This window comes from Hippopotamus amphibius, chromosome 2 (genome assembly GCF_030028045.1).
Source record: "Hippopotamus amphibius kiboko isolate mHipAmp2 chromosome 2, mHipAmp2.hap2, whole genome shotgun sequence".
In the NCBI taxonomy this organism is placed as follows: domain Eukaryota; kingdom Metazoa; phylum Chordata; class Mammalia; order Artiodactyla; family Hippopotamidae; genus Hippopotamus; species Hippopotamus amphibius.
Genome location: NC_080187.1, coordinates 8,745,492 through 8,769,190, shown reverse-complemented (window position 1 = coordinate 8,769,190; position 23,699 = coordinate 8,745,492). Strand labels below are relative to the sequence as shown.

The 23,699-nt window shown below is 57.8% G+C and overlaps 1 protein-coding gene across 3 annotated transcripts in view; it reads left to right on the top strand.

Annotated features, from left to right (window-relative positions):
- The window catches only part of RALGPS1 (Ral GEF with PH domain and SH3 binding motif 1), a 266,004-nt gene that overhangs the window by 229,953 nt on the left and 12,352 nt on the right, over positions 1-23,699 (top strand). For 2 of the 3 annotated variants that reach the window (XM_057721461.1, XM_057721460.1), the window contains 3 exons: positions 12,523-12,649; positions 13,915-14,072; positions 16,299-16,350. In XM_057721461.1, coding sequence (XP_057577444.1) covers positions 12,523-12,649; positions 13,915-14,072; positions 16,299-16,350 — 337 coding nt within the window. The remainder of the gene's footprint in view (positions 1-12,522; positions 12,650-13,914; positions 14,073-16,298; positions 16,351-23,699) is intronic. The other variant, XM_057721459.1, reaches the window with a different exon arrangement.

The window sequence follows — 23,699 nt, the reverse complement described above, 5'->3', positions numbered from 1 at the left end:
CACCAGCCCAGGGTTCCCAGAGCCTGGCATCCAGGGCGCTTGGTCCTGGGCTCCTGGCCAGGCCCTGTGGGCACCTGGTTCCTGGGCTGCCTGCTGAGTCCGCCCTCCTCCCAGAGAAGTGCTGAGGCCGGCAGACCCCAGTGCCCAGGAGTGTCTGCACTGACTTTCCAAATCCCTGGCTCCAGCCTGGAAGCAGGATGTTAAGGTTTTCATTGATCACCAGAGGGCCAGGGAACGTCTGGAAGGCTTCAGACGCACTCAGTGGTCCCAGCTTCTCACCCTCGGCCTGTAGACAGAGGGGGCCCGTGGGGTCCTGTGGAGGGGGGGGGGCGGGACCAGAGGGCAGCTCCAGGGAGGCCTTCTGTCTCTGGCAGTTGGGCTGGACTGCCTGGCAGGAGCCCGACCAGATCCGGGGACAGGAATGTGCCTCTTGCAGTCCCAGGAATGGGAGGAACGCAGCCTCCCTCAGCTCCTCGGGAGGCGGGGCCGGGGCTACAGCTCTGGGCTCTTTCCAGCCAGCAGGCACCCTCACACCTGCTGAGCAAAGGCCCCAAGAGGCATCTGTCCACTCAGGGCTTCACATGCCAGGGCCGAGTGTGAGCCAGGCCCGGCGAAGACCTGTGCTCTTGGGCTCCATTCATGCTTTAGTGGGGGAGGCCGGCGGGGGAAGGTGTGAGGGGCCAGGGGGGCACAGGAGCCCCAGGAGGGCAGCGTGTGCACCTTGACCCCTCTCTGCGGCTGCGCCTGCTTCCCTCCCAGCTCACCGGCCCCGCACGGGAGACGCTGGCTCTGCATCGGGAGCAGCCCTGGTCTCAGGTCTCCGGGGCCTCCGTTAGTGTCGAGGTGGTCCCCGAGCTGCACCCTCCGTCCCTGCGATGCCCTGCACCCCAGTCTCCACCCCCGGGGAACAGCTATGCCAGCAGCTCTGCACCAACAGATGGACAGACTGTGAGAAAGGAAGTGGAGAAACCTTCTCCGTTTCTGGTCTGGGGAGAAAAAAGGCCAGGAATGCCACGTTTTCCATTTCCCCCCATATGTAATGTTTAGTTTATATAAATGAACTAATATTTTCCTGGAGAGCAAAAATCATAAAGAACGTTGACCCCAAGAGAGGGCAAGTGATGTTTGTGTGTGCCTTGGAACCGGTGAAGACATTTCCAGATCCCGTGAGCCCCGCCTCCACGTGGCTGAACCAACTGACAGGTTTTCTCTGAAGATTCCTTGGCAGCAAAGCAAGTCCATGGAAAACCTCAGCCTGGGCCGCAGGTTTCTGTGCCTTCAGGACTGCTCTCCAACACACCTTTCTGTCTTCCTTGTTCTGTTGCCCAGCGGGTAAAAACCCCATTTTGGAGTCAGGCAGACCTGAGTGCGCGGCCCAGCTCCAGAACTTCCCAGCTCTGGGAACTTGGGCAATTGGCATAGTGCCTCTGAGCCTCGGTTTTCTTACTGGTGAAATGGGAATAGGAATAAATACTTCACGTAGGCTTACTTCACGGGGCTGAGGCTGGGCCAGAAAAGCCCTTAAGTAGTGCCTGGCACGCACTTAACCACTCAAGAATGTTAGCTCCTGGCCCTCACAGGCAGGCTCGGACGCTGGCCTGATGGAGGGACAGCATGACAGCCAACAGAACACTGGACAGGGGGCCAGTGGGCCCTCACCTCAGCTCCTGCTCACCACTCACCAGCTGGGCCAGGTACTGCAGCCACATAACCCACCACCCGAGGACCTCGTGGCACAAAGTGACCATTTTGTTACACGCAGAGATTTGTGGGTCAGGAATTTGAACAGGGAACGGCCGGAGTGGCTTGTCTCTGCTCTGTGGTATCTGGGGTCTCAGCTGGAGAGACGTGAAGGCTGAGGGGGACGTGATGCAGGGGGCTGGAACCATTTGGACGTGCGTGGTGCTGGCTGTTAGCCGGGGCAGAACCCAAAGGTGCACGTGGCCTCCTGTGTGGCCTGGGCTTCCCCCCCGTATGGTGGCCTCAGGGTCATCAAACTCCTGCATAGCATGGCTCCCCCAGAGCTGATGTCCCCAAAGCCTCATGGCATCTGTGTGACCCACCTCGGAAGTCACCCACCTGGGAAGACACTCCAGGTGTCTCCCACAGGCACCTTGAGTGGCATGCTGTCCCAGCGTGGTCCTTAGAAGGCTGGTTCTGTGTAAGACTCCAAACCCGCTTTGGAATTAACGCTCCTTCCCTTGCCCAGCTGGGGCCTGACCACCTGTGATGAGACAGGAAGGGTGTTGGCCCCCCTCCCTCCCTGGGCATTTCTCCTCCTTCTCCGGCTTGCTCACTGCAGGGTCTGGGTACCGAGAATGGTGTGGGTGCGGTGCCGACTCCAGGTGCTGCTTCCCTCACGGGCACTGCCGTGGGTTTTGCAGATTCCGCAGGCCCCCTGGCCCAGGCAGATGCACACTTATTCTGGGGGCTGCTGCATGGCCCCTCAGTCTGTGCCCACCGCCAGCTTCTTGCTGCTTAGGGTCCCTGCACACCCTCCGCTCCATGCCAGCTCTCCTCACAAGAGCCACCTTGGTCCATGGGAGGCCACGCCTGTCCTGGTCCCGACGGACCTTTGAGGACAGCGAACCCTCGTGGCCACCACTGTCCTCTGGCTGCAGCCATGTGGGCATCAGGCCTGAGTGAGGCACTGGGAGTCCCCTGGATCTCCCAGCTGCTGGGGGACATATCACAAGCTCCTCGAGTGGCCTGGAGACCCCTCACTGTGGTTGAGGAGAGTGAGAGAGCACCCCACGGGTGAAGGGCAGAGACTCCCCCCCCCCCGCCCTCTTATATGCTCAGAGTGGGTAGGGGCCCCTAGTGAGGGGCTCAAGACCCTGGGAGCCAGTTTACCCCAGAGTTCACATCTGCTTTGTCCTGGAAGTCTCGCACCTTAGTACCCTGTGACATCAAGGTCAAGCAGAAGAGCCAAGACTCAAACCTGCCATCTGCTGTGGCCTAGGTATCAGAGCCACTGGCTCACAGGAGAAAGCATCTGGGCCTCACCACAGTTGAGGGGTGATCGGATGCCACTGTTCAGAAGGAGGTGACCCAGGGCAAAGTGAGTGAGTGTGAGATAGAGCCTGACTCGCAGTAAGGACCCGCAAGAGCTGCACGTATGAGAAACAAAGAACGCGTGTGAATGTAAAAGTCACCGGCTCCCAGGCCCCACCATGAAACCTGGCCAGAGAAGGCTTTCAACACAAACAGACTCTCTGTGCAGAGGGGCCCCCGGGGCCTGGAGGGCCTCAGGGCTCTGGCAGAGAGGGGGAGGGCCCCGGCCTGGGAACAGGGCTCTCAGCCCGCGCAGGAAAGAAACTGAGAGACACAGAACCCCTTGGAATCGGGCGAAAGTGGGACCTGAGCCCCAGACGCTCAGGGCGGTGCTCTTGATGGCTCCAGATCGTGGCAGCTGTCATCTGAGTTTCCAGGGACGGAGCGGAGGCTCAGAGCCCGAGGAGACTGGATCATGGGCTCCCAGCTCAGCCCAGGCAGAGGCTGGACCGGAACGCAAGTCTTGTGACTCCAGATTGAGTAGTTTCCCTCCGACACAGCTGCCTCCCATTAATTTCCAACGTGTGAGACTTGGAGCGCAGCCCCGAGAGCAGCAGCAGGGCTGCCAGGCTGCTCCAATCGGGCACTGCCGACCCAGGGCAGGGTCGCTCCGATGCTGCCGGCACCCGTGGGAACGAGGCTCCCCATCCCGGCCACGTGTCCTCCCTCCTCAGAGCCGACTTCTCTGCAGCCATGGGCACCGCGCCGGCCATTCGGCACACCCGGCTGGTGCTCTGACTGCTCGCCCAGCCCTGTGCTGGGCACTGGGGACACAGCTCCCGCCTCCCAGGGCTGGTGGGGGTGGGGATGGAGAGTCAGGCAAACCACACACAGTTGCTTAGTTTCAAATGGATGGGCGCCGTGGAGGCCGGGCACAGGCTGCATGTGCCCAGGAGGTGGGGTTGCTGCCTCTTTTGTGAGTACTCAGAGATGAGAATTCTGTGAGGGGCTGGGTCCTGCATCTCAAGGAAAGCCCTCGGCAGTGTCCAATTTAACCCCTGAGGGTGGGAGCAGACCAGCAGTTCTTTCCCTCCATTTCTCTCTCTCTTTTCCCAGAGAAACGTACAGAGTGAACAGGAGGTCGTTTCTGGGGTGCTTCAGGCTTGTCTGCTATGGTCCACATGGGTGGGTAGAAGAGGCCTCTGGGTCCCAGCAGTGTCCTGGTGCTGGCTGGCCGGCCAGGCAAGGCCGCCCCTGAGAGGAGGACATGACAGCTGAGGCCAGGGGCTGCTGAAGACAAAGTAGTTCCTCGCTTCTGAGCCACCTTCCTGTAGAATTGCGAGCAAAGCACAAGATCACTGTCCTCGTGAATTTTAAATGATCATTTTCTCAAATATGTGTTCTATTGAGCCTGGTTTTACACACGTTCCTTTTTAGCCTTTCTCTTCTCATCCCACGAGCACTGGCTTCCTGCCTCTGTGCCAGGCCTCGCCCGCCTCCCAACAGCACCACTGAGCTTACAGCCTGGACTGTCCCGCCCACTCCAGGGGCTCCACGCACCCCTGCACTTACAAGTCCTGCACACCTGCCCCCGGCCGCCATGTCTCTGGAGCACCACACCCACCTACCCAGAGGCCCCAGACGTCACCCCCAAACCGAGCTTCTCACCAGCCCCCAAGCCTGCTCCCTCCTGAGTGAACGGCACCAGCCTCCACCGAGGGTTACCCCAAATCCCCCTCACACCGCAGCCCCCAGCCCACCTCCTAGACACCTCTGGCTCACTACTCTCCTTCCCAGCCTGTGGTCTTGACCACAGTGAGCTTTCTAGGGTGCACAACTGAGCATGTCACTCCCAGGCCCAGCCTGGCCACACACACACACACACACACACACACACACACACACACACACACACACACTCTCTCTCTCGCCGCCCTCAGCTCTCCAGCCAGGCTGGCTCCCTGCAGTTTCTCGAGTAGGTCCCGTGTCTGTCGTCTTGGGGCATTGCTCACGCTGCTCCTTCTGCCTGTGCGGCTGCGCCTGCTGGGGCTCCTGCGCCGATCGAGAGGTCACACCCTCCGGGTCCTCTCTGACCTTCCTGTGTTCTCAGGTGCCCAGATCACGGCTCCACTGCTCACCAGCCCCTTGCCCGGGCAAGCTCCTTAACCCTTCCGACCACGGGTCCCATGTCACAACATTGAGATGTCAGCAGTGCCTGTGAGGCAGTGTTACTGTGAAGCTTACATCAGCTCCTGTGTACAGAACATTTAGCACCATGTCTGGCCCCTTGTAGATGCTCGATGAACCTCAGCCATTACCGTCGGCACTACCATTATGGTCATGGTCGTTATTCGATCAAAGTAGTTATCGCTGTCAGCGTATTTATTTATGTTTCCTATCAAAGCATGTGTCTTTCCTGGCTGTAATTTTCCGGTGGCTTGTCTGTCCCCACGTGACTGTAATCCAGGAAGGCAGAACATCAGCCCTCTAACTCAGAGTGGCAGGGCCGCACCCGGCCCGGCTATTGTTGAGGAAGGAGGGAGGCTACCCCCATCCTGCAGACACAGCATCCAGGCTCAGAGGTGCGAGGTGGCTCGCCCAAGGTCACTCAGCCGGGAGGTGGTGGGTACCAGCGGGAGCCCAGGCTTGCCTGCCTCTGGATCCCACGTTCTTTGCTGTCTCCAGTCATCACCCTTAATCCTGTCCACTCCAGAGCCGTTGTTAGAGGGCCCTGTGCTCTTTTCTCTTCCCATCAATGAGTGGTCTGTTGGGCAGCATGTTGGTTTCTTGAGAGAAATGTAATGAAAACCAGATTTCTTTCATGATATCTTGTTCCCCAGTGACTGTCAGTTCTCATATGTTCCAATAAAACTGCTAAAGAAACAGCCACTTAAAGATTATTCATGGAAAAATTATGCTGAGGAAAAATAGAGCAATCCTCTGAGATAGTCAAGCCGCGTGGTCAGTTTTTCCAGCTCTCTGTGCCATATCGGGCCGGGCAGCGGGGACCACACTCTGCTAGGCCAGGCCAGAGCCCGGCTCATTGTCACCGCCCCCGCCCCGAGGACAGGGAGAAACAAACTCCCCGGCCACCCAGCTCAGAGCCGGTCCCCGAAGACACGTGTCCCTGCTGCTGTCACGTGGTGCCCCACCCCCAGGCCTGGTGGGGCAGGAACGTGAGGTCTTTCAGTAGCAGTTTCCTTTACTGGCAGAGGTAGGCCACCCCCGTCCCTAGGTCCCAGCTGAATGGGAATTCTTCTGCCTCAGCGTCAAACCCCAGCTGTTGGTCCACAATGCAGGGATGGGAGTGGCCGAGACCCAGGGCCCTCGGTGCAGCCTCAGCTTTGACCCTGGGCCCAGGGAGATCACAGCCTCTTCTGCTCACGGCCCCCTTGACTGCCCTCAGCTGGGTTGAGGGGCATCTGAGGCCAGGCGTGCCTCCCGTCCGGAGCAGCGGGAAGAGTGGGGAGGATCCGGGCCTCAGCCTGGAGGCAGAGTCAGGAGCTGAGTGGACGAGACCAAGGGTGCGTCCGGAGGCGTGGGAGAGCCCGAGCTGGGGTCAGAGCCAGGACGCAGGAACCACTGGAGCCAGGTGGGGAAGGGAGTGGGTCAGGAGTGAGCAGAGGCCAAGGAAGTTCCCAGAGGAGCCTCTCACTGCACACACAGCTGGTTAAGGAGCAGACCCAGCACCCCTCTGCCACGTGACCTGGTGTGCCTCCCCTGGTGTGCCCCCAACACAACCACATGAGGGTAGTAAAAGTATCAAGTGCACAGGAGTTGTTGAACTCAGACGTCGAAGTGTTTATGCAAGCCTGGCACACAGTTGGTGCATAATAGATGTTAGTCTCCTTCCCCTTCCCTTCCTCGGGCGTGGCGATTGGACCTCATCCATCCTGCTTCCTTCAGGAAGTGCCTCCTGCTTATCACCTCAGATGTGTCGCTGCGTTCCTCCTTCCTCAGGTTTCCACTAATGCCTGACCTTTGAACTACTAGAGCTCCTCCCCCACCACGTGGCCCCCACTCACCACCACCAGCCTAGTGGTGTGGCCCCGGGCCCAGGTCCTGCACGTGGTACACGTAGAAGCCCTGGCTCTCTTACCTGCAAAACGGGCCTCCTCGGAGTGCTCGCCTCCTGGTGGCCGCGCCGCACACAGCACGGGGCCAGGTGCGTGGCGTTCAGTTACCACCTTGATTAACACCGCCACACCAGCAGTCCAAGCCACGAGGAGGAGCGAGGCGATCTGACCTTTACAAAATACTTTCTGAACCCAGGATGGGAGCCAGAGTGACTCAGGCAGTGAGACTGTAATCCCGCGTACATGCGGCTGATAAACAAGGCGCATTCCACCCTCCGCATGGGTTCATTTATTGAGCAATGTGTGCAAAACAGAAACAAAGCCGATGCTTCCACACTTGCCTTTCCTCCCTGCAGCAGCTTCATGAGATGTTTCCCCTGGGACAGAACTTGCTTTCATTCCAACGCTTTGAGCAGAAGTTCTTCACAGGGTGCCCATCGGAATCCCCTGGAAAGCAGCACCCCCAACCCACCCAAGGCCAATAAAATCAGGCCCTCCCGGGATGGGCCCAAGAAACTCTGTTTCTCACGCATCCTCCAGATGCTTCTGATACAAACATGTCCTGGTTAAGAATGACAGCCTCGAAGAAGCTGATGGCAGTGCAGAACCCCCACAGGAAGATGCACACGTACACAAAGCTTAGCCACGGTCCTCACCGGCTCCCATGGACCCTCCCAGGGCTGGTGAAGTCCAGGCCACGACTCTCTGACTTCATTATTATGGGTTGGTCTGTCAGAGCCCTATTCTTGGGATGTCACATGCAGGCTGGAGTTGGGACCTCAGACGGCACCCCTTCTTGTTACCGATTTAAGTCGTGTGGACCCTGCTCGAGCCTTAGCCTGAGCTCTCCGTCTCAGCGGAGCAGGGGAGGGGAGGGGGGTGTTTATCCATTCGGGTCCGAGTAGGCAAATGATGAGCAGAAGCTGAGATCAACACAGCACAAGCTTTATTCAATGGCCAAAGAATGGAGAAGTGGGAACTAAATTCACAGATCAGTTAATTTTAGAGTAAAGACAAAGGGAGGAGGAGTGAGTGTAATGATGGGTGGCAAATGCATTAGTCTGTGGGGAAGGGACGGTGCTTTTTCAAGGGAGTGGGATGCCACCCCCTTTTTATTCTTTTTTGTCCTTACTGTCTGGTGCTGGCCACTGGTTATTGTGTCATTTAATATACTAAGGCAGTAAAATCAACATGTAACGAGACTCAGGGTCTGTTGGAAGTCAGATTTGTTGCCATCTTGGTCCCAGCTGGTTCCATCTGGTTTTTTTCTCTGTGTGTGTGTGTGTGTGTGTGTGTGTGTGTGTGTGTAGCTTCCTTTCTTATCTCTGGACCCTTTAACTTAAAGATGTATGTTCACTCCTGCTAGAGGTGGGGGGATTGGCAAGTTTTGAACAAGGATTCTCGCGCTGATGGTAGAAGTCTTTGAGCAAAGATCTGGAGCAGCTCTGGCAGCACTCTCTCCTGCCACCTGGCCAGGTGGCCCAGGCAGTCACACCGAGAGGCAGTATGATGGGGTGGGGCCTCCTTGAGAATGTTCCTTGGGCTTTTGCTGTCTTTTATTTGTTTGTTTTGGTGCAGAAATTGTTTAACTTGAATGTAATCAAACGTATTCATTTTTTTCTTTAGGTTTATGCCTTTTGTTTCTTTCCTTTCTCCGAGCTCATAAGGATTGTCTCGTTTTCCCCCCAGTAGTTTTGCATTTTTGCTTTTCACACTTATGGCATTAATCCACTTGTCTAATATAAGGTAGGAGGACTCTAATCTCATCTTTTTCCACATGGAATCCAATGGTTCTAACCCCGTGTACTGAAAAGACCCTCCCTTTCCTCTGACTTGTAATGCCACCACCACCAGGAAGCAAGTCCAGGCTCCCACTTTTGATTCACTGAACAATTTCTCTGCGCACGTCTCAACTCCAGACTGTTTGCATTACAATTGTTTTGTGTTTTGGTCCGGTATCTGGTAGGGCGAGTCTTGTACTATTCTTCTTAAGATTTGTCTTGGCTACTTTGTCCCTTTATTCTTCCATCAGGATCTTAAGATCACCTGAAATGACCAGGTATAACAGGGCTTGAGCACCGTGCCCCAGACAGTTTCAAGCAAGGAAATGACATGGTCAGCTTTTCATTTTCAAACACCCATGGATCTGTATGGTGGTTGGATTTGAGAAGATTAGACTGAATGCAGGAAGAAGATAAATTGTGGGGACCCAGACCAGTTGGTGACAAGAGAGATGGGCAGGGAGGAGGTGTACAAGACCTAGGGGCCTTGGCAATTGTGTACACAGCAAGTGAGAAGCCAAGATGACCCCTCCTTCCAGGCCAGGTGACTGAGTGGCCAGAAAGGCCTCCAGCCAGGGCTAGAAATATAGGAGGGTCCAGGTTCAACCTTAGCTGAACTCGCGGTATCTTAGGAAAGTTCAGATAGAGATATCATTCCAGTGGGTGGATATGTAGGTCTCAGGCTCAGAAAAGAGGCTGGCGGTAGATTTGCGTTATCAGCCGATCTGCGGAGTTCAAATCAAAACCAGGAGCCAAAGAGGGAGGCCTGTGTAGACACCGGCAGCACGAGGCTGCTGGAGGATAAGGAGACCGTGGAGGAGGCAGAGTGACAACAAAGAGGCACAGGGAGAAGCAGGAGCACGTGATGCCACAGACACCCAGGAAGCAGAGCCTGCGCGGAGCCATCACTAGCGTCAGACACCGAGGGCACTGGGAGGAGGCCGATGAGTGTTCAACGATTTGGCCAGAAGGAGGTCAATGGCAATCTCACTAGGAATGGAAACCAGATTTAGCGGCTTGGGGAGTGAGTGAGGAGCAGCCGCCGAGTTAGAAGGAGCAGGCCTCCGTTTGAGGAGGTGTGGCTGGCAGGAAGGAGAGCCGGGGCCGGGGGACCTTCTTTTACGGAAGCTGAGAGACTAGAGTGTGTGCATAGGCCGGGGAAGGGGCCTGAGCAGGGAAAAGGGGAACGTGGTGGAGTGAATTCTCAGAGGGAACAGTAGGGCTGGGAGGAGGTCCCGGCTCCCCGAGTCTGGCAGGAAGGCTTGTGTGGACGGAGGCGCGCGTGGCAATTGCAGGGCCAGACGTGAGGGAGATCAAACCTGACAAGCAGTTTTCTCGTGGCAGGAGAGCGGCATCATTTGGAGGGGAGGGGGTCTGAGAGTTGTGCAGGGGGCTGGAGGAGGGAGGTGACGCCTGGGAACAGCTGTTGAAGGAAATAGTGGAGACCTTGTACGTGGTTTGGTGGCGGGGCCTTGGGGAAGTGAAGGAGAAGGTGTGGGGGAGTGGGGGGCGGGGAGTGTGGCGTGGAGGGGGTGCAGGTAGTGGGATGACAGCTGAGAGCAGGAAGTCAGAGCTTAAAATGATGTGAATTCCTTGCCTTGTGAACCTTCAAAGTGCCAAAAGTGCCAGGAGGGAGCTAGACTTTCTGCAGTGGACAGGCTGGGGACAGGGTCATTGTTTTGGACACTAAAATAAGATTGAGCCAAGCATGCTGGAGGACACGGGAACCCTCAGGTCACTTGTGAATCTGCATCTTGTGATGAAGGGACTGGAACCCTGGATGGAACTCTGGCCTCATAGGCCCTCCAGGACGTTCCCCAGCACAGCCAGGCAGCAGCCCCTTGGTTTGCAGTGTGTTTGATGTGCTCCTGAGGAAGTGGCCCAGCCCCTTTGTGGAAACCCCAGACCCCACTTCTGGTGCCTGGGCCAGGTAGCTAAGGCTAGGCTAGCATCTGGGGTCACCTCCCTTTGAGATAGGCTGGGACCTGGGGCCCTCTACTGCAGCGCTTGCACCTAAACAAAGGTCTCCTGTCCTCATCTCCTCTCCTCCAACAACAGAATACAAAGAAACTATAAGGGACTAAAAATAACCGCGTGCATGTTTGGGGAAATTATGAACAATAAGATACAAAAAAGCCAAAACCCAGCTGCCACTTCTGAGCAGGGTACTACACGTGATCCCTGCACACAGCACCACCACCGGGCAGGCAGAGCACCTAAGCCACCCCTCCAGCCTGACCCACCCACCCATCCCTGCCCCCACCCCATTTAAGGAACCAGCTCGCCCTGTTTCAGGGAGGGAGCAAGGGAACCTGTTACTTGTTTTCGCTCCCTTGAGTCCGAATAAAGCCTTGCCTGACCTCTTACCAGTTTCTATTGATTAGAGTTCAAGAACCCGGCTTGGAAACACCTTAAAAGCCTCCCTTCCCAAGCCACAAAAACTAAAGACTACAACAGTGGTCTGGACCACACCCCACAAAATACAGCTGTGGACATGGCCGGCATGAAGGATTCTACCTCGGTCTCTGCATGTGCAGTTCAGTGGGGTTTGTGGCCCCAACCCCCTGGCTCTGATGACCTCCCATTGGCCCCATGACTGGGGCTGACGAGGACAAGGTAATATTATCATAATAAAAGCAGAGTGATGGCTAACTGTGAAACTCTGGGAACGTTACCTCGTGACCCCTCCCAACCACCTACAAAGTGAGTGAATTATTCCCGCCTTTCAGATGAGGAAACTGAGGCTCCGGGAGTAAGTAACCCACCCAGGCAGTAACTGACAGACGTGGTGTCTGAATCGCTGCCTGCCTAGGTGTGCTCTCGCTCTGTAAACCCACAGCTCCCCTGTAAGCCCTCCACACATCTCTTTTTGTCAGATGTTTGGTTGAGAACAGAAAGTGGCCGTGGAAGTGTTGCAGAAATCGGTCCGTCGAGAAACCAAGCACCACACTCGGAGGGTTGGAGAACTCAGGTTTATTAAGCCGGCGGCACCAGGCGAGCTAACGCTCCAAAGTTCTGGGCCCCGAACTCAGGGTGAGCTTTACTTTTATAGTGCACATATTTACAGAGCATGGAAGTTTCCAAACAGAAACTTACAAGAGCAGATGCAGAACATTTCATTTTTTAGGAAAACATCTTAAAGTTACATTGAATTGTTAGGTCATCCTGTTTTTCTGTTTTTCTCCTGGCAGCAAGCATATTTCACAAAAGCAAAACAAGCATGGAGTTGTTTTTAGCTGAGTGTAAGTTTCTAACTTTCCTCTTCTGAAGGACCTGGGGTAAGGGTCCTGGAACCTGGACTCAGAAGTCACACTGTTAAGGCTCAACTCTGTCACCCAGCTGGGTGGCCACAGAAAAGTCCCACTGCAGGGAAAAGGGCCAGGCTGCTGATCCCTGCATCCAACCCCACGTCCATCCGCACACTTTCCTCTGTATGAGTAGCGGGGCTGCCCGGTCAGGCGCAGCACAGCAGGACACTGGCCATCCTGACGGTCGGTTGTCAGCCTGGAAGCTGGGAAGGAGGGGTCAGGGTCTCATGAGTACAAAGCCACAGGGCTTGGGGGAACCTTGTCCCGCCCATGACAGCTCGGCCAGGTGCCTTCCCCCAAACCCGGCCCACCTCCCCTGAAACTCCACAGCCCCCACCATCACGCTCTCTGCTCTGTTCACAGGCCCCTCCAGCGGCTCCAGTTCTGCAAGGTTCAGTCGGCGGCCCACCTGTCCTGACGCATCTGTGGCTGGCAGCCTCCCCACGCCCCCGGTCCCGAGACACAGGAAGAGTCACAGCCTGGGCAACAAGTGGGTGACTGAGCGAGCACCCCTACTCCCCCGGGTCTGGACTGGGCTGAGTGTGGGGCGTGGGCTGAAGGGCTGCTGGGAATGCTGGCCCACCAGACCCTCCCCCACCCATCTGGGAGTTGCTGATGGGCACGCTTGGTATCCCAGGCTGGCGTCCTCTCCTCGGGCTGGCACAGACTCAGGAAGGGGGGGTGTGTACTGGTGACGTGTTTCACGGGCTCAGCAGCCGATGGAGGAAGCCTGCAGGGAAGGGCAGGGGAACAATGGTGAGATTCCAGAAGGTCTGCCCACGCTTGGTTAGTGCCTCCTTGTGGAAAACCTCAGAGTCCAGTGGACACCGTGGCTGTGATCCAGGGAGCGCTGGGTGTCTCATGATGCCTGTGTGTTGGAGCTCAGGGTCTCTGCTTGCCAAGTGTTGCAGAAAGCCTGCAGAGCAGTGAGCTGCCCCTGGTTCACGTGGCCAGTGGGGCTGACAGCTGGGGGACCCACGTGGTCCTCAGCATGGCCGGGGCAGCCATGCCCATGTTCCCTGGGTGCTGGGCACAGAATCCTAAGCAACTGGGTCCCTTCCTCCCTCTCTTCCTTCCTTCCTTCCTTCCTTCCTTCCTCCCTCCCTCCCTCCCTCCCTTCCTTCCTCCCTCCCACCATTAAGACTAAGCCTCAGCCAGTGCAGGCTAGCCCTAGAGTCACTCACAGGCTGGAGGAGAAAGGGCTGCTCTCCGAGTGTTCAGGGCTTGCTTTGTGTAGACACTCTGCTACGTGCCTGTCCAGCATTCTCTCGCTGAGCCCCTGCAGGCCTCTGAGGTAGGTGATATATGATACACATTTTAAGACTGAGGCCGGTGAGGTTCAACAGGTGAAGTACCTTGCAGTGGTGAGTAAGGCTAGAGCAAGGATTTGGACCAGGTGTGTGACTCCAGAACCTGACGTGCTGACCGCAGGGTCACACGGTCCCTTCGCTTGTGTGGCCCCATCGCTCACAAGCACCATCCGCTCACTTGAGCCTCCTGATCATCCTGGGAGACAGGCAGGGCAAGTATCGCGAGTCCCCATGTGACAGATGGAGACACTGAGGCTCAGAAGAAGGATGTGACTTGCCCAAGGTCACATGGGGAGTTACAGCAGAGCCTGGACTTGGACCACGGTTCTGGGTGGAGGTCTTTCTCCTGCAGCTGCGCCGTCTGCTCAGGACCCCAGGGCAGGTGTAACCTCTGTTACTCCCTAGATAAGGAGCTTTGCCTTCTTTCTTCCTTTCCATTTTCCAGTATGATGTGTCAGTTGAGTGTAGTTGAGAGTAAAAGTGCGACATTCCCATCGGAGAAAGCGAGGCACCTGCTGGACGACAGCGTCCTAGAGTCGCGCAGCCCCCGCAGGGGCCTCGCCCTCGCCTCCTCCTCTGCCATCACCAATGGACTCTCCCTCGGTAAGCGTCTCCGGCCTGTACGTGACAGCGTGTGAGCCACAGCCCGGCCTATGTCTGTGTCTGTCTCTGTCACTGTGCAGTGCCTGGTGGCCCCTCACCCCCTGCAGAGAGGGCTCCCCTCAGGCGTCACCAGAGCCAGCAAGGCCTTTGCTTCCGGGCCTCTGAGGCTCCACGAAATGCCCTGGGTTTGTCCTCATCCTGCTGGTGGCCCTGAGAATGGCAGACAGGTGAAAAGAGCGGCAGGACACGTACCTGAGACCCGCCGTCCTTAGCCGGCGACTGCCGAAGCCTGGCTGCTGCCCCTGTGGGCTCCGCCCCTGGGGAGCCACCCGCCCCGCACGCAGGGCAAAGAGGAGGTGCTGCCCGGGGACGGCAGCGGGGCAGCACCTACCTCACTGTGCGCTTGTCTTCACGCTGAGAAGCCAGAGTGATGGAGGGTGAAAAATTGATCTTCCGGGATGAAAATGCATGTCTGAACTTGAAGGGGTGCTATGTGAATGGAAGGACAGAAACTGAGCTGCTGGGGCCGGGATGAGTGTGGGGGTAGGGTCAGAGCTAAGGATGGCGTTGAGCTCTGGTCGCAGGTCTGTCCCCCTGCAGTGTCCAGGTCACCTGACCAGGTCACCCGGGCCATTTCTGCCATCAGGCAAGTGTACCCTCCGCTGGCCGTGTCCTTTCAGTGTGCCCGTGCTTCTGCAGTCTGTGCGTCTGTGTGTCTGTCTGCTTCCCTTAACAGGGACCCTCCCGGGGCTGGCAGCAGGTTAGACGGAGGCCTGTAGGGTGGAGGGCCCCTGAGCACAGGAAGGAAGAGGGTGGTGCAGACAGGCAAATCGGGCAGGGATCTCACGTCCCACGTCCTTGTGAAACGAGGCCAGTCTCTGAGGCAGTGTCACCGCGGAGGGCAGCTGTCTCCCACCTCCTGGAACGTCTGTGACAAGCAAGGCCCACGTCCACCTCCTGCCCAGGGAGGAGGTCATCCCACTTGGACCCGGTCAGCGGTTTACACCAGCTTAGGACATTGTAGCCCGTGGTTCATAGGTGCGCCTCGGGAGAAGAGTTCAGGGTCTGTGGTTGGGGAAGGACTGGGTTAAATCAGGCAGACAGGTCTCTTTCCAGAGACTTTAATGTGCTGATGGGCACTCTGGGTCTCCCAGAAGGCGACAGAGTCCACAAGTTCCTGCACTGTCTGGACCGGAATCCTTTTCCTTGGAGAGTCCTCTGGGATGGGGTTCTGAGGAACCAGTCTGGGAAATGTCGGCCCAAGAGCATTCGGCTGGGCAGCAGAACAGCTGTTTTATATCCAGGAAACTTTCTGAGCTGTGCCTAAGCCCAGGCCTTGCTATTCCTGAGACAGAAAATTGAGTCAGATGCAATGCTGTCCAGTATCCAGGAGGGAGATCACCAGGCGGTTTGGTTCTCGGCTCCTCTACTCGGGAAGCTCAGATGTTTTTCTGTTTGGGGCTGAAAGCCTGGGAGCACGTTGCTGTACGAGCACGTGCCCTGTTTGGAGCTGAACTGGTCCCCCCCATCCTGTAGCTCCCAAGGGGCCCAAGAGCGCTTCCTTCTCCTCCTCCCACTGCCTGGCCGTGGTACCAGCAGGCAGCCCAGACAAAGAGTGCGGAACCCAGGAGCCTCTGAGAAAATCTCCCTGCTGTCCTGGTGGCTGAAGCCCGGCCTTGGAGAGTCCCAGTCGGCCCTGGGGGTGGCCTGTGGGAGGCCCAGGCCCTCTGTGTGCACGCTGCCCAGGATCCGAAGGGGCAGATCCTGTCTGGTGCTAGGCAGCTGCTCCCTGACCAGCATCTAGTGAGGCCCCGACCTTCGGAGGAGGCAGCGCGCGTTTGGCACCTGTCCTCACCAGGTGAGGCCTGTTTGGCTCTGGTTTCACTTGGGCCAGAAGGGAGGCAGTGGTGGAGCCAGGCCAGGCCGAGACAGAGGCCTAAGGGCCCAGGCCTCAGAGGCCTGGTGAGCAGGCAGCTGCAGCCCTCAGAAGGCAGGGAAGGGAGTGGAGGACCCACCCGGGGACAGTGGGACGGGACGGGCTGACAGTCAGAAACAGCAGCAGCAAAGCAAAACCCGAGCCCCCCCGACGCCCGCAGGGTCAGGAAGCGGCTCCTCCGCAGTCTGTGCAGCTCAGGGCCTGGGCCCGCTGACCCAGGAGGACAGGCCGCTCGGGTGGCCCCTCTTCTGCGAGGCCGCCACACTCACGGATCTGTGTTCCTTTTCCAGGCAGTAGTGAGAGCTCAGAGTTTAGTGAAGAGATGTCTTCAGGGCTGGAAAGGTGAGTGTGGCCTCAGCTCGGCCCCCTCCCAGGGGAGTCGCTCAGTCCCACGACCGCACCTGCGGCCCAGCCTGGTGAGGCTGCCCCGGGGGCTCCGCAGGTCAGCACGGCCCAGGGGCAGGGCCGCCTAGGAGGGGAGGCGGCCCAGCAGGATGGGCGTGGGGTGGGGGTCCCAGCCTCCCGCTCTGGGCAACCCCACGCCTCACCTGGTCCAGGGCTGGCCAGCGCCTCTTCCTCAGGCGGAGCTGCCGAGGAGACCTGGGCTCAGGTTTGGTCTGAGGTGTGGGTTCTTGAAACCAGAAGCTTGAGGATGGGCCTCGTCTGGAGACGGGCATGTGGCTCCGCCTGGTGGGGCCTGAGAGCGTTGCACCCGCATGGCCTTGGGCCTTGGGCTGACACCCACCCTGCTGGGCACTGGTGATCGAAGGGGACCCTGGCCCAGGGTTGGGCTCCCTGAAGCCTGCCCGTCTGCCCCGGGAATTCACCCCCTGCACCTACCCTACGTGCCGACGCTTCCTCCATGCCAGGCATCAGGTGGGCTCTGGGAAGACAGGGACCCTGTGAACAGGGAGCTCCCACAGCCTTGGCGCCGCGGAAGGTGGAGGGCACGGCGGTGACTCAGGATCTGCGGGGAGGCAGGGAGACCCAGTGACACAGAGGCAGGTTTGCGCCATCCCTCAGAGTAGCCCCTCCACTGGCCTGTGTGCACAGACAGGCGCACACACACAGCTACACTCCCTGCATATGTGTGTATGTACACACTCACATACACATGTACACTCACGTACGCTCACACAGATGTGGGTGTGTACACACCTGTGTACACTCACACACGCAGACATATACGTGCCTCTCACGCGTATATCAGTACACACCTCATACATATTTACACGCGTGTGCGCGCACACACACACACACTCTCTCCTCTGGTGCTGGAGCCTCCTGTCTCCTCAGACCCCACAATCATAAATGGCCAGAGAGGACGCGAATCCCACGGGGCCCGTCCCCACAGGGCAGAGGGCTGTCATATGGGGATAAGTGTTCTCTGCGGAGCACTCCCTGTGTGCCAGGCACCGCGTTGGTCTCTCCCAGTCCTCAGACCTTCCTACATGCTGGTTATTCATGAAGTGTCCCTGCTTCATACCTGTGGACAGCAGGGTGCAGAGAGGTGACGTGGTGGTCCTGCTTCAGCCGCCCCTGGTGGGCAGAACTGACCCACGTCCACCTCCCCCGACCGTGGGGCCCACCTCATCACCACGGTGCCTTGTCCAGAGCCGCTGGGACACTATGGGGACGGGCCCCATATCGGTCAGCCAGTCTGTCTGTCCTCGTGAAACCCTAGGTGGGGGGCTGGAGAGGCGGAGGGATGATGCCCTGAGCCCTCGGAGCGCCTCCCTCTGTCCCACCCCAGGCCTCCCGGAGGGACGTTTGCTCTGAAGTGGGGAGCACAGGCAAACAGGCCCTGCTGCTCTCTCCCTGCCCACCCCAGGGTGGGCAAGAGCCAGACAGGCACTGGGCAGACTCCGGATCCGACGGGTGGAAGTTTGACTTTTCTCAGCACCAGTCAGGGGACTCCTGGGGTGACCCTGAGGAAGGGGGCTTACAGGCAACCCAGCGTCTCCCCAACCACAGGCCAGTGAGGGGAACTGCTGCTGAATAGCATCCAGGTCTGGACCTGCTCGTGGCCCGTTCATCCCTCATTCATCCATTCATTTGCTCATTCGTTCACTCATCCATCCCTTCATTCACTCATCCATGCCTTCATTCACGTGTTCACTCGTTCACTCAAAGCTGTTTATTAAGCAGTTGCTCCCCGCCACACATCTCGCCAGTCCCCGAGGGGGGCAGATACAGTTCCTGCTAAGCCCCCGCAATGGAGATCAGCGCTACCAGGAAGAAGGGTGGTGAGAGAATTCCCCCCTCAGGGAGACGCTGCTGTGCTCCACTCAGGGGAACACCGGCCACTGTAGCGTTTCTCTTCTTTCCCTTCCACTTAGGATTTAGGGTTAGATCCCCTCTCTGTCTGCAGGTCTCTGATAGGACTTTTTGGGTGGGCTCTCTGGCCAGCACTGGGCTCACAGACAGCTCGCCTGGGCAGGTGCCCAGCCCTGCCTCCAGGAGCCTTCACAATGGCCCTGAGGGGAGAGCGTCCTGTTTCTCATCTCCTTGGGACCCAGCTCCCGGTCCAGCCCCTCCTTGCTGGGGGGAGCAGCAGACCCCCTAGGATGTCCCCTCCAGCACCTTCCGAGACCCAAGGCAGTCCTGACGGTCCAGATGCCGGCCGCCCCTCGGCCTCCAGCTGCTGTGGCCCAGCCTCCAGTCTCCGTTTCCGTCCTGCGCCGGCCTCCTCTCATGTCCCCTAGAAAGAGTCCACTCCCTCAAAAGCACATGAGCGTTTTCTTCTGGACTTTCCTGAAGACCCCACGGGAGACTTAGAGAGGACTGACCTCACAGGCGTTGACGTCTTTGTAAAATGTTGCCCTTTCTCTCACAGTACAGTGAGCACAGTTTCTGTTACCACCTGGGCCTCCTATTCCTAACCTCTGTCCACCCAGAGCCCAGGCCCCCGGGACCTCCCTCCACCCCAGCCTCCCCCAGGCCACGCTGCTGCTGCTCACTGAAGGGGAGCAGGTTCCCTCTTCCCCGGAGCCGGGCCTCGCCCCGCCTGGGCCCCGAGGCCTCCCCTCCCGGAGCCCCGCCCACGGTTCCAGCAGGCGCTGTAAGGTTGCGCTCTCCCCACATCTTTACACCTGCGTGGGCAGACGGTGGCCTCGGAACCAGAGCCAAGGGTGCAGGGGAGGGCTGCCCCCACCCCAGAGGACGAGGTGCTGGCTTCCCCAGGCCTCAGAGGCCAGGTTCGGTGCGGGGAACGGGTGAGGAGGGGGAGGTCAGCACCTTGTCCCACAGCCCTGACGCTTACAGGCCACAACCTTCAAGTGACTTGCCCACCAGCCCCCCAGCCCTGGTGACAAGCTTGGCCTCGGCCAGGAAGAGACGTGGTCCAGATACCAGCGTTCAGGGCAGGGAGGCTCCAGGACAGTGACCCCCCCCCCCGCCCCCAACGGGCACACAGCCCTGCGATGGTCTGAGGGCGCATCTTAGCCAGCCTTCATGCCACTGTGAACAGGCGGGCAGGACAGTTCTCATTGTCTGGCCAAGGGTGGCATCGTGTGGCCCATCTTGTAAGTTTGCCTTCCCTGGTTCACACCCTTGGACATTTCAGCCCTGTGGCCCCAAGGCGTCCTCGGGTGGCAGCCGGAGCTCGGCTGTGCCCAGTGCTTCCTGAAGTGGCCAGCCTTAAAGAGCACCTGCGTTGGAGCCCCCAAAGTCCCAGGACCCACCAGGCTGCTCTCTGTGGGAGTGGGCTGGGCACGGCCACCCAGCCCTGCTCCTGCTGAGACTGTGGAGTGAGGGTTCCAGGAGCCGAGGGGACCTTCTGCCTCTGCTCTCACCCTCCTGTCCCTCATCCAGCTCAGCCTCAGCAAGTCACAGGGCCCTTGAGCTGAGGAGGGACAGGAAGAGACGGGAGCCCTAGGGTGGCCAGACCCTGAGCAGTGCTGGTCACTTCTCAGCCCCCAGGTGGCCCCCAAAGACCCTCCCCTATCTTTGGAGCCCAGAATGAGGACAGAGTGGCGGTTCTGGGTCAGAGCCCTGGGGAGCCAGAGGCCGGAGTCACTGGGGAGGGGGCCAGGGTGGGCGTCCCCTCACGTCCCCGACCTGATGTTTCCTCAGTTGTGTCCTGGGAGTGGGACAAAGGCAGGAGAGCCCTGCATCACATCCACTTCCCCAAGGAGGAAAGGAGGAGGCCCTGGGAAAGCATTTTCAGCGCGTCCTTGATGAACTGCAAAGTAGGGACTGTGAACAGTGTGCCAGGCTGGCCTCGAGCAAACCTCGGGCTCCTCAGAAATGGAACAAAGAGCGGGGAGAGTCAGGCAGGCCTGTCGGTGAGAGGTCATAGCTGCTTCCTTATGCCTGCGTTGGCACTAAGGTGAGAACAAGAATATCAGCCCAGGAGTTAAACATTGTAAATGAGGTTTTTAGAGAGAGCAAAGTGAATGATGGGTGAACACGTGTGTATGTGTGTATGAAAGTACATAGCATCATTCGTCTTGGTTATCTCTGCTCGTAGAGTTACTGAGTTTCTTTCCTTTTTTTCTTTTTCTGTATTCTCCAAATTTTCTACAATGGGTGAATGTTTCTTTTTCACCCAGGAAAAAAGTAACATTTAATTTTTTAAAAGAGGATGTAATCAGAAATGTTTACTGGTCTCTTTTTAAGGGGTGAAATAAGAAGGCATGTCACAAAGTTCATAATGAAATAGCCACCCATCTCCTCTAGTCTGATGTTGCCAGGCTGCGGGGAAGGGCCTTCTCACATGACAGACAGGCCAAAATACAGTGAGTGGCAGAGAGACGAGGAGGCAGAGGGATCCTTAGAGGAAGCCCCTCTGGTGGGAGAGGGAAAGGGAGCAGGAGAGGAAAGTGCACCAGCCCTCTAGGAAGCAGAGCTGTTCACTCTCCTTCCTGGGGAGGGGAAGCCACAGCAGGGGGCCAGTGGCAGAGATTCAATCAACAGTGCCAGGTGCACAGGGGGTCGTGAAGAGGACGTGACGGGAAAGTGCAGCAGGGGGACCTGAGTCAGACTGTGGGTTCCGGGGTGGCTTCTGCTAGAGGCTATGGTTCAGCAAAAGCCTCAGGACATTGGGTGAAGAGGACCACGGTGGGCCCTCGAGGGGGCTCCTGGGATCTGAGGAGGCTGCGAGGCCTGTGTTATGTCCCAGGCTGGGAGAGGTGGCCCAGGGGTGCTGGGTGTCCCGAGTCTCTGCAGGAGGGGTGGGCTCCATGATGAGCCCTGGTCTCTGAAGTTCTGAGTGTGCCTCTGCAGGGAGAGGTCTTGGCGGCTTCCAGACTGTCAGTAGTGCTGAGGGGCGGGGCTGAGGGCAGGGCTGCTTACTCCCTCAGTGACCTTGGGTGTGTCTCTCAACCTCTCTGAGCCTCAGCTTCCCCAGCTCTACAGGGAGGGTGCTCACAGGAAATACTGGGCACGTAGATACGGTTGCTCCTGTCGGGGAACTTACTTTGCGATATGTATGAGTCTCACTCAGTAGGAACCTCTCGCCTGTGATCCTGTGAGCCTAAGGCTGGGTAGGGCCAAGAGAACATTCCCCACGTGTCAGTTCATTCATTATGGGGTGGACGGACTACAGTGAAGGCACACGTCCACCAGCCCTGCTGGCCTCCAGGGTGACAGAACTGTGGGACAGCCCCTTTAAGAGGATGCTGTCGACAGCTGGCCATGCAGGGGCTCTGAGGTGTAAGGAGGCTGGGTGATGCCATTTCTGCCCTGTGCTCTCTTTAGCCTGTGAAATCTTCAGCATCCTTGGGAAGACCCCAGGAAAGTGGAGTCCTGGCAGCAGAGCCCCAGGCCTGCTACCCCCAAGTCAGAGCCTTTAAAAACACCTGCTGGAGAAGATCAGAGGACTTTGGCAGATGCCCTGGGGATGCCCTGGGATTGCCAGGGTTCAAGGGTGCCTCTTGGGCCCCAAACTCTGCAGCGTGTTAGGAGAGGGAAGCGAAGTTCTGGGGGCAGTCCTGGAGGGGAGGGGTCCACTTCGACTGCAGTACAACCGTGAGGGTGTGTGTTCTCAGGGTGACTCCCACAGAAGGCCTCACTGCCCACCCCCATCCCCCTGTCGTTGAGGCCCAGGAGCCCCCACAGGCTTGTGTCCCACACCTGCCCACCCCTTGGTGTGGTTTCCCAGGCCCACCCCGCTCTGTGCCTCCATTCTGCTGCTCTGCCTTGGGTGGCGGCCCAGTTGGGCCATGTGCCAAGCTTCTGATTTTGGTTTCCCCCAAAGATGCCATCTCTTGCCTTGCTGTAAGCATCAGACACTGAAGTCTGGCAAGTAAGGCTGCACCCAGGAGCTCAGGCTCCTCTGGGAGGAAAGAGAGGGCAACAGTCCCTGGCCTCTTGCTTGACCCTGTCCTTAGGCCCCAACAGACAAGGGCTGAGCCCTGCCAGCTAGCTACCGTGGCTTCACAAGCAGCTGAGAATTCTCTGCCCACAACCTCTACATCCAGCACCTACAACCCCTCAGAGTCAGGTCCTAGAAGGTGGACAGGACCCTGCTTCCATCTCGTGTTGACCCTTCTCTATGCATATCTGCTATGCTCTCTTCTCTTTCTGCAGCCCAGTTTTCTTTACCTCTCAGCTCACACTGGGGAAGCTAGATGCCTCATAGCTCCCAAGTTTACATGTTATAGCTTCACCGAGTCACAGACCCTGACTGTCAGCCTCTCAAATCTGGTTCCTAATTGCCAAGAGAGAAAATCTGATTGACCTGGCTTGGATCAGGGGTTGTTCTGTCCACTCAGCTAAGCGTGCCATGCAAATATGGCTCCTGGGGACCCACTCAGTGGATCAGGGACACTGCCCAGAGAAGAATGTGACTCCCAGGCAGCAAAAGTCCTTTAACGAGTACAGCTGGAAGGGACATCCCAGGCCCAGCAGAACTCAGGGTGGCAGCTTCCAGCCTGCAGATGAGGGTGAGTCATCAGGAAGGGGCCAGGACCAAGCTCTGGTCCAATGAGATGGCTTCCCAGCAAGGGTTTGCTGGTGCAGGTAGACGCTGCTGATGAACAGCCTCACCTGGACCCTTCCACAGGTACACTCCTACCAGGGGCTCTGTGCACTTGGGATAGAAGAATGGGGTGGGGGGTTGGTACTTCCACTAAGACAAGATACTGAGGCCTCGTGTAATTATTATCGAAGACTCCTTCTTGCTCCTTACTCCTGGACCAGCAACAGGGACTCAGGGCTTTATGAAATGTAACCCCCAAGACACCTACTACCTAAAGTGTACCTAGAGAACTATTGAGGGGAAAATGCCTTTCAGACCTGCCTCGGCCAGTCTGAATTCTCATGATGCTGTTGGCCCAAGCAGGACCCTGGCTGCTGCCACCTCAATGGCACCTCCCATCTTCCTGTTCCCAGTGTTGTGACCTTGGGCAAGTGACTCCACCTCTCTAAGCCTCAGACTCCTTATCTATAAGGTGGGAATGAGAACAGCGCCTGCCCCACAGGGTTGTGTGATTCAATAGGATAATGAACGAATACTGCTTAGCACATTGCCTGGCACCCATCATCCCCGTCATCCCCATCATCCCATCATTTGATCATCCTCATCTTCATCTTATCACCATCATTCCCACCATCTATCATCATCTTCTTGCACCCCCTTAGGGGCTGAGGTGTTCTGCTTGGTTGCCAGCCCGTGGCTTCCCCAGACCAGACTTCCCATGAGGAGGGTGGCCTACTGCAGCCCTGCTCCCCACCAAGATCTATCCCTG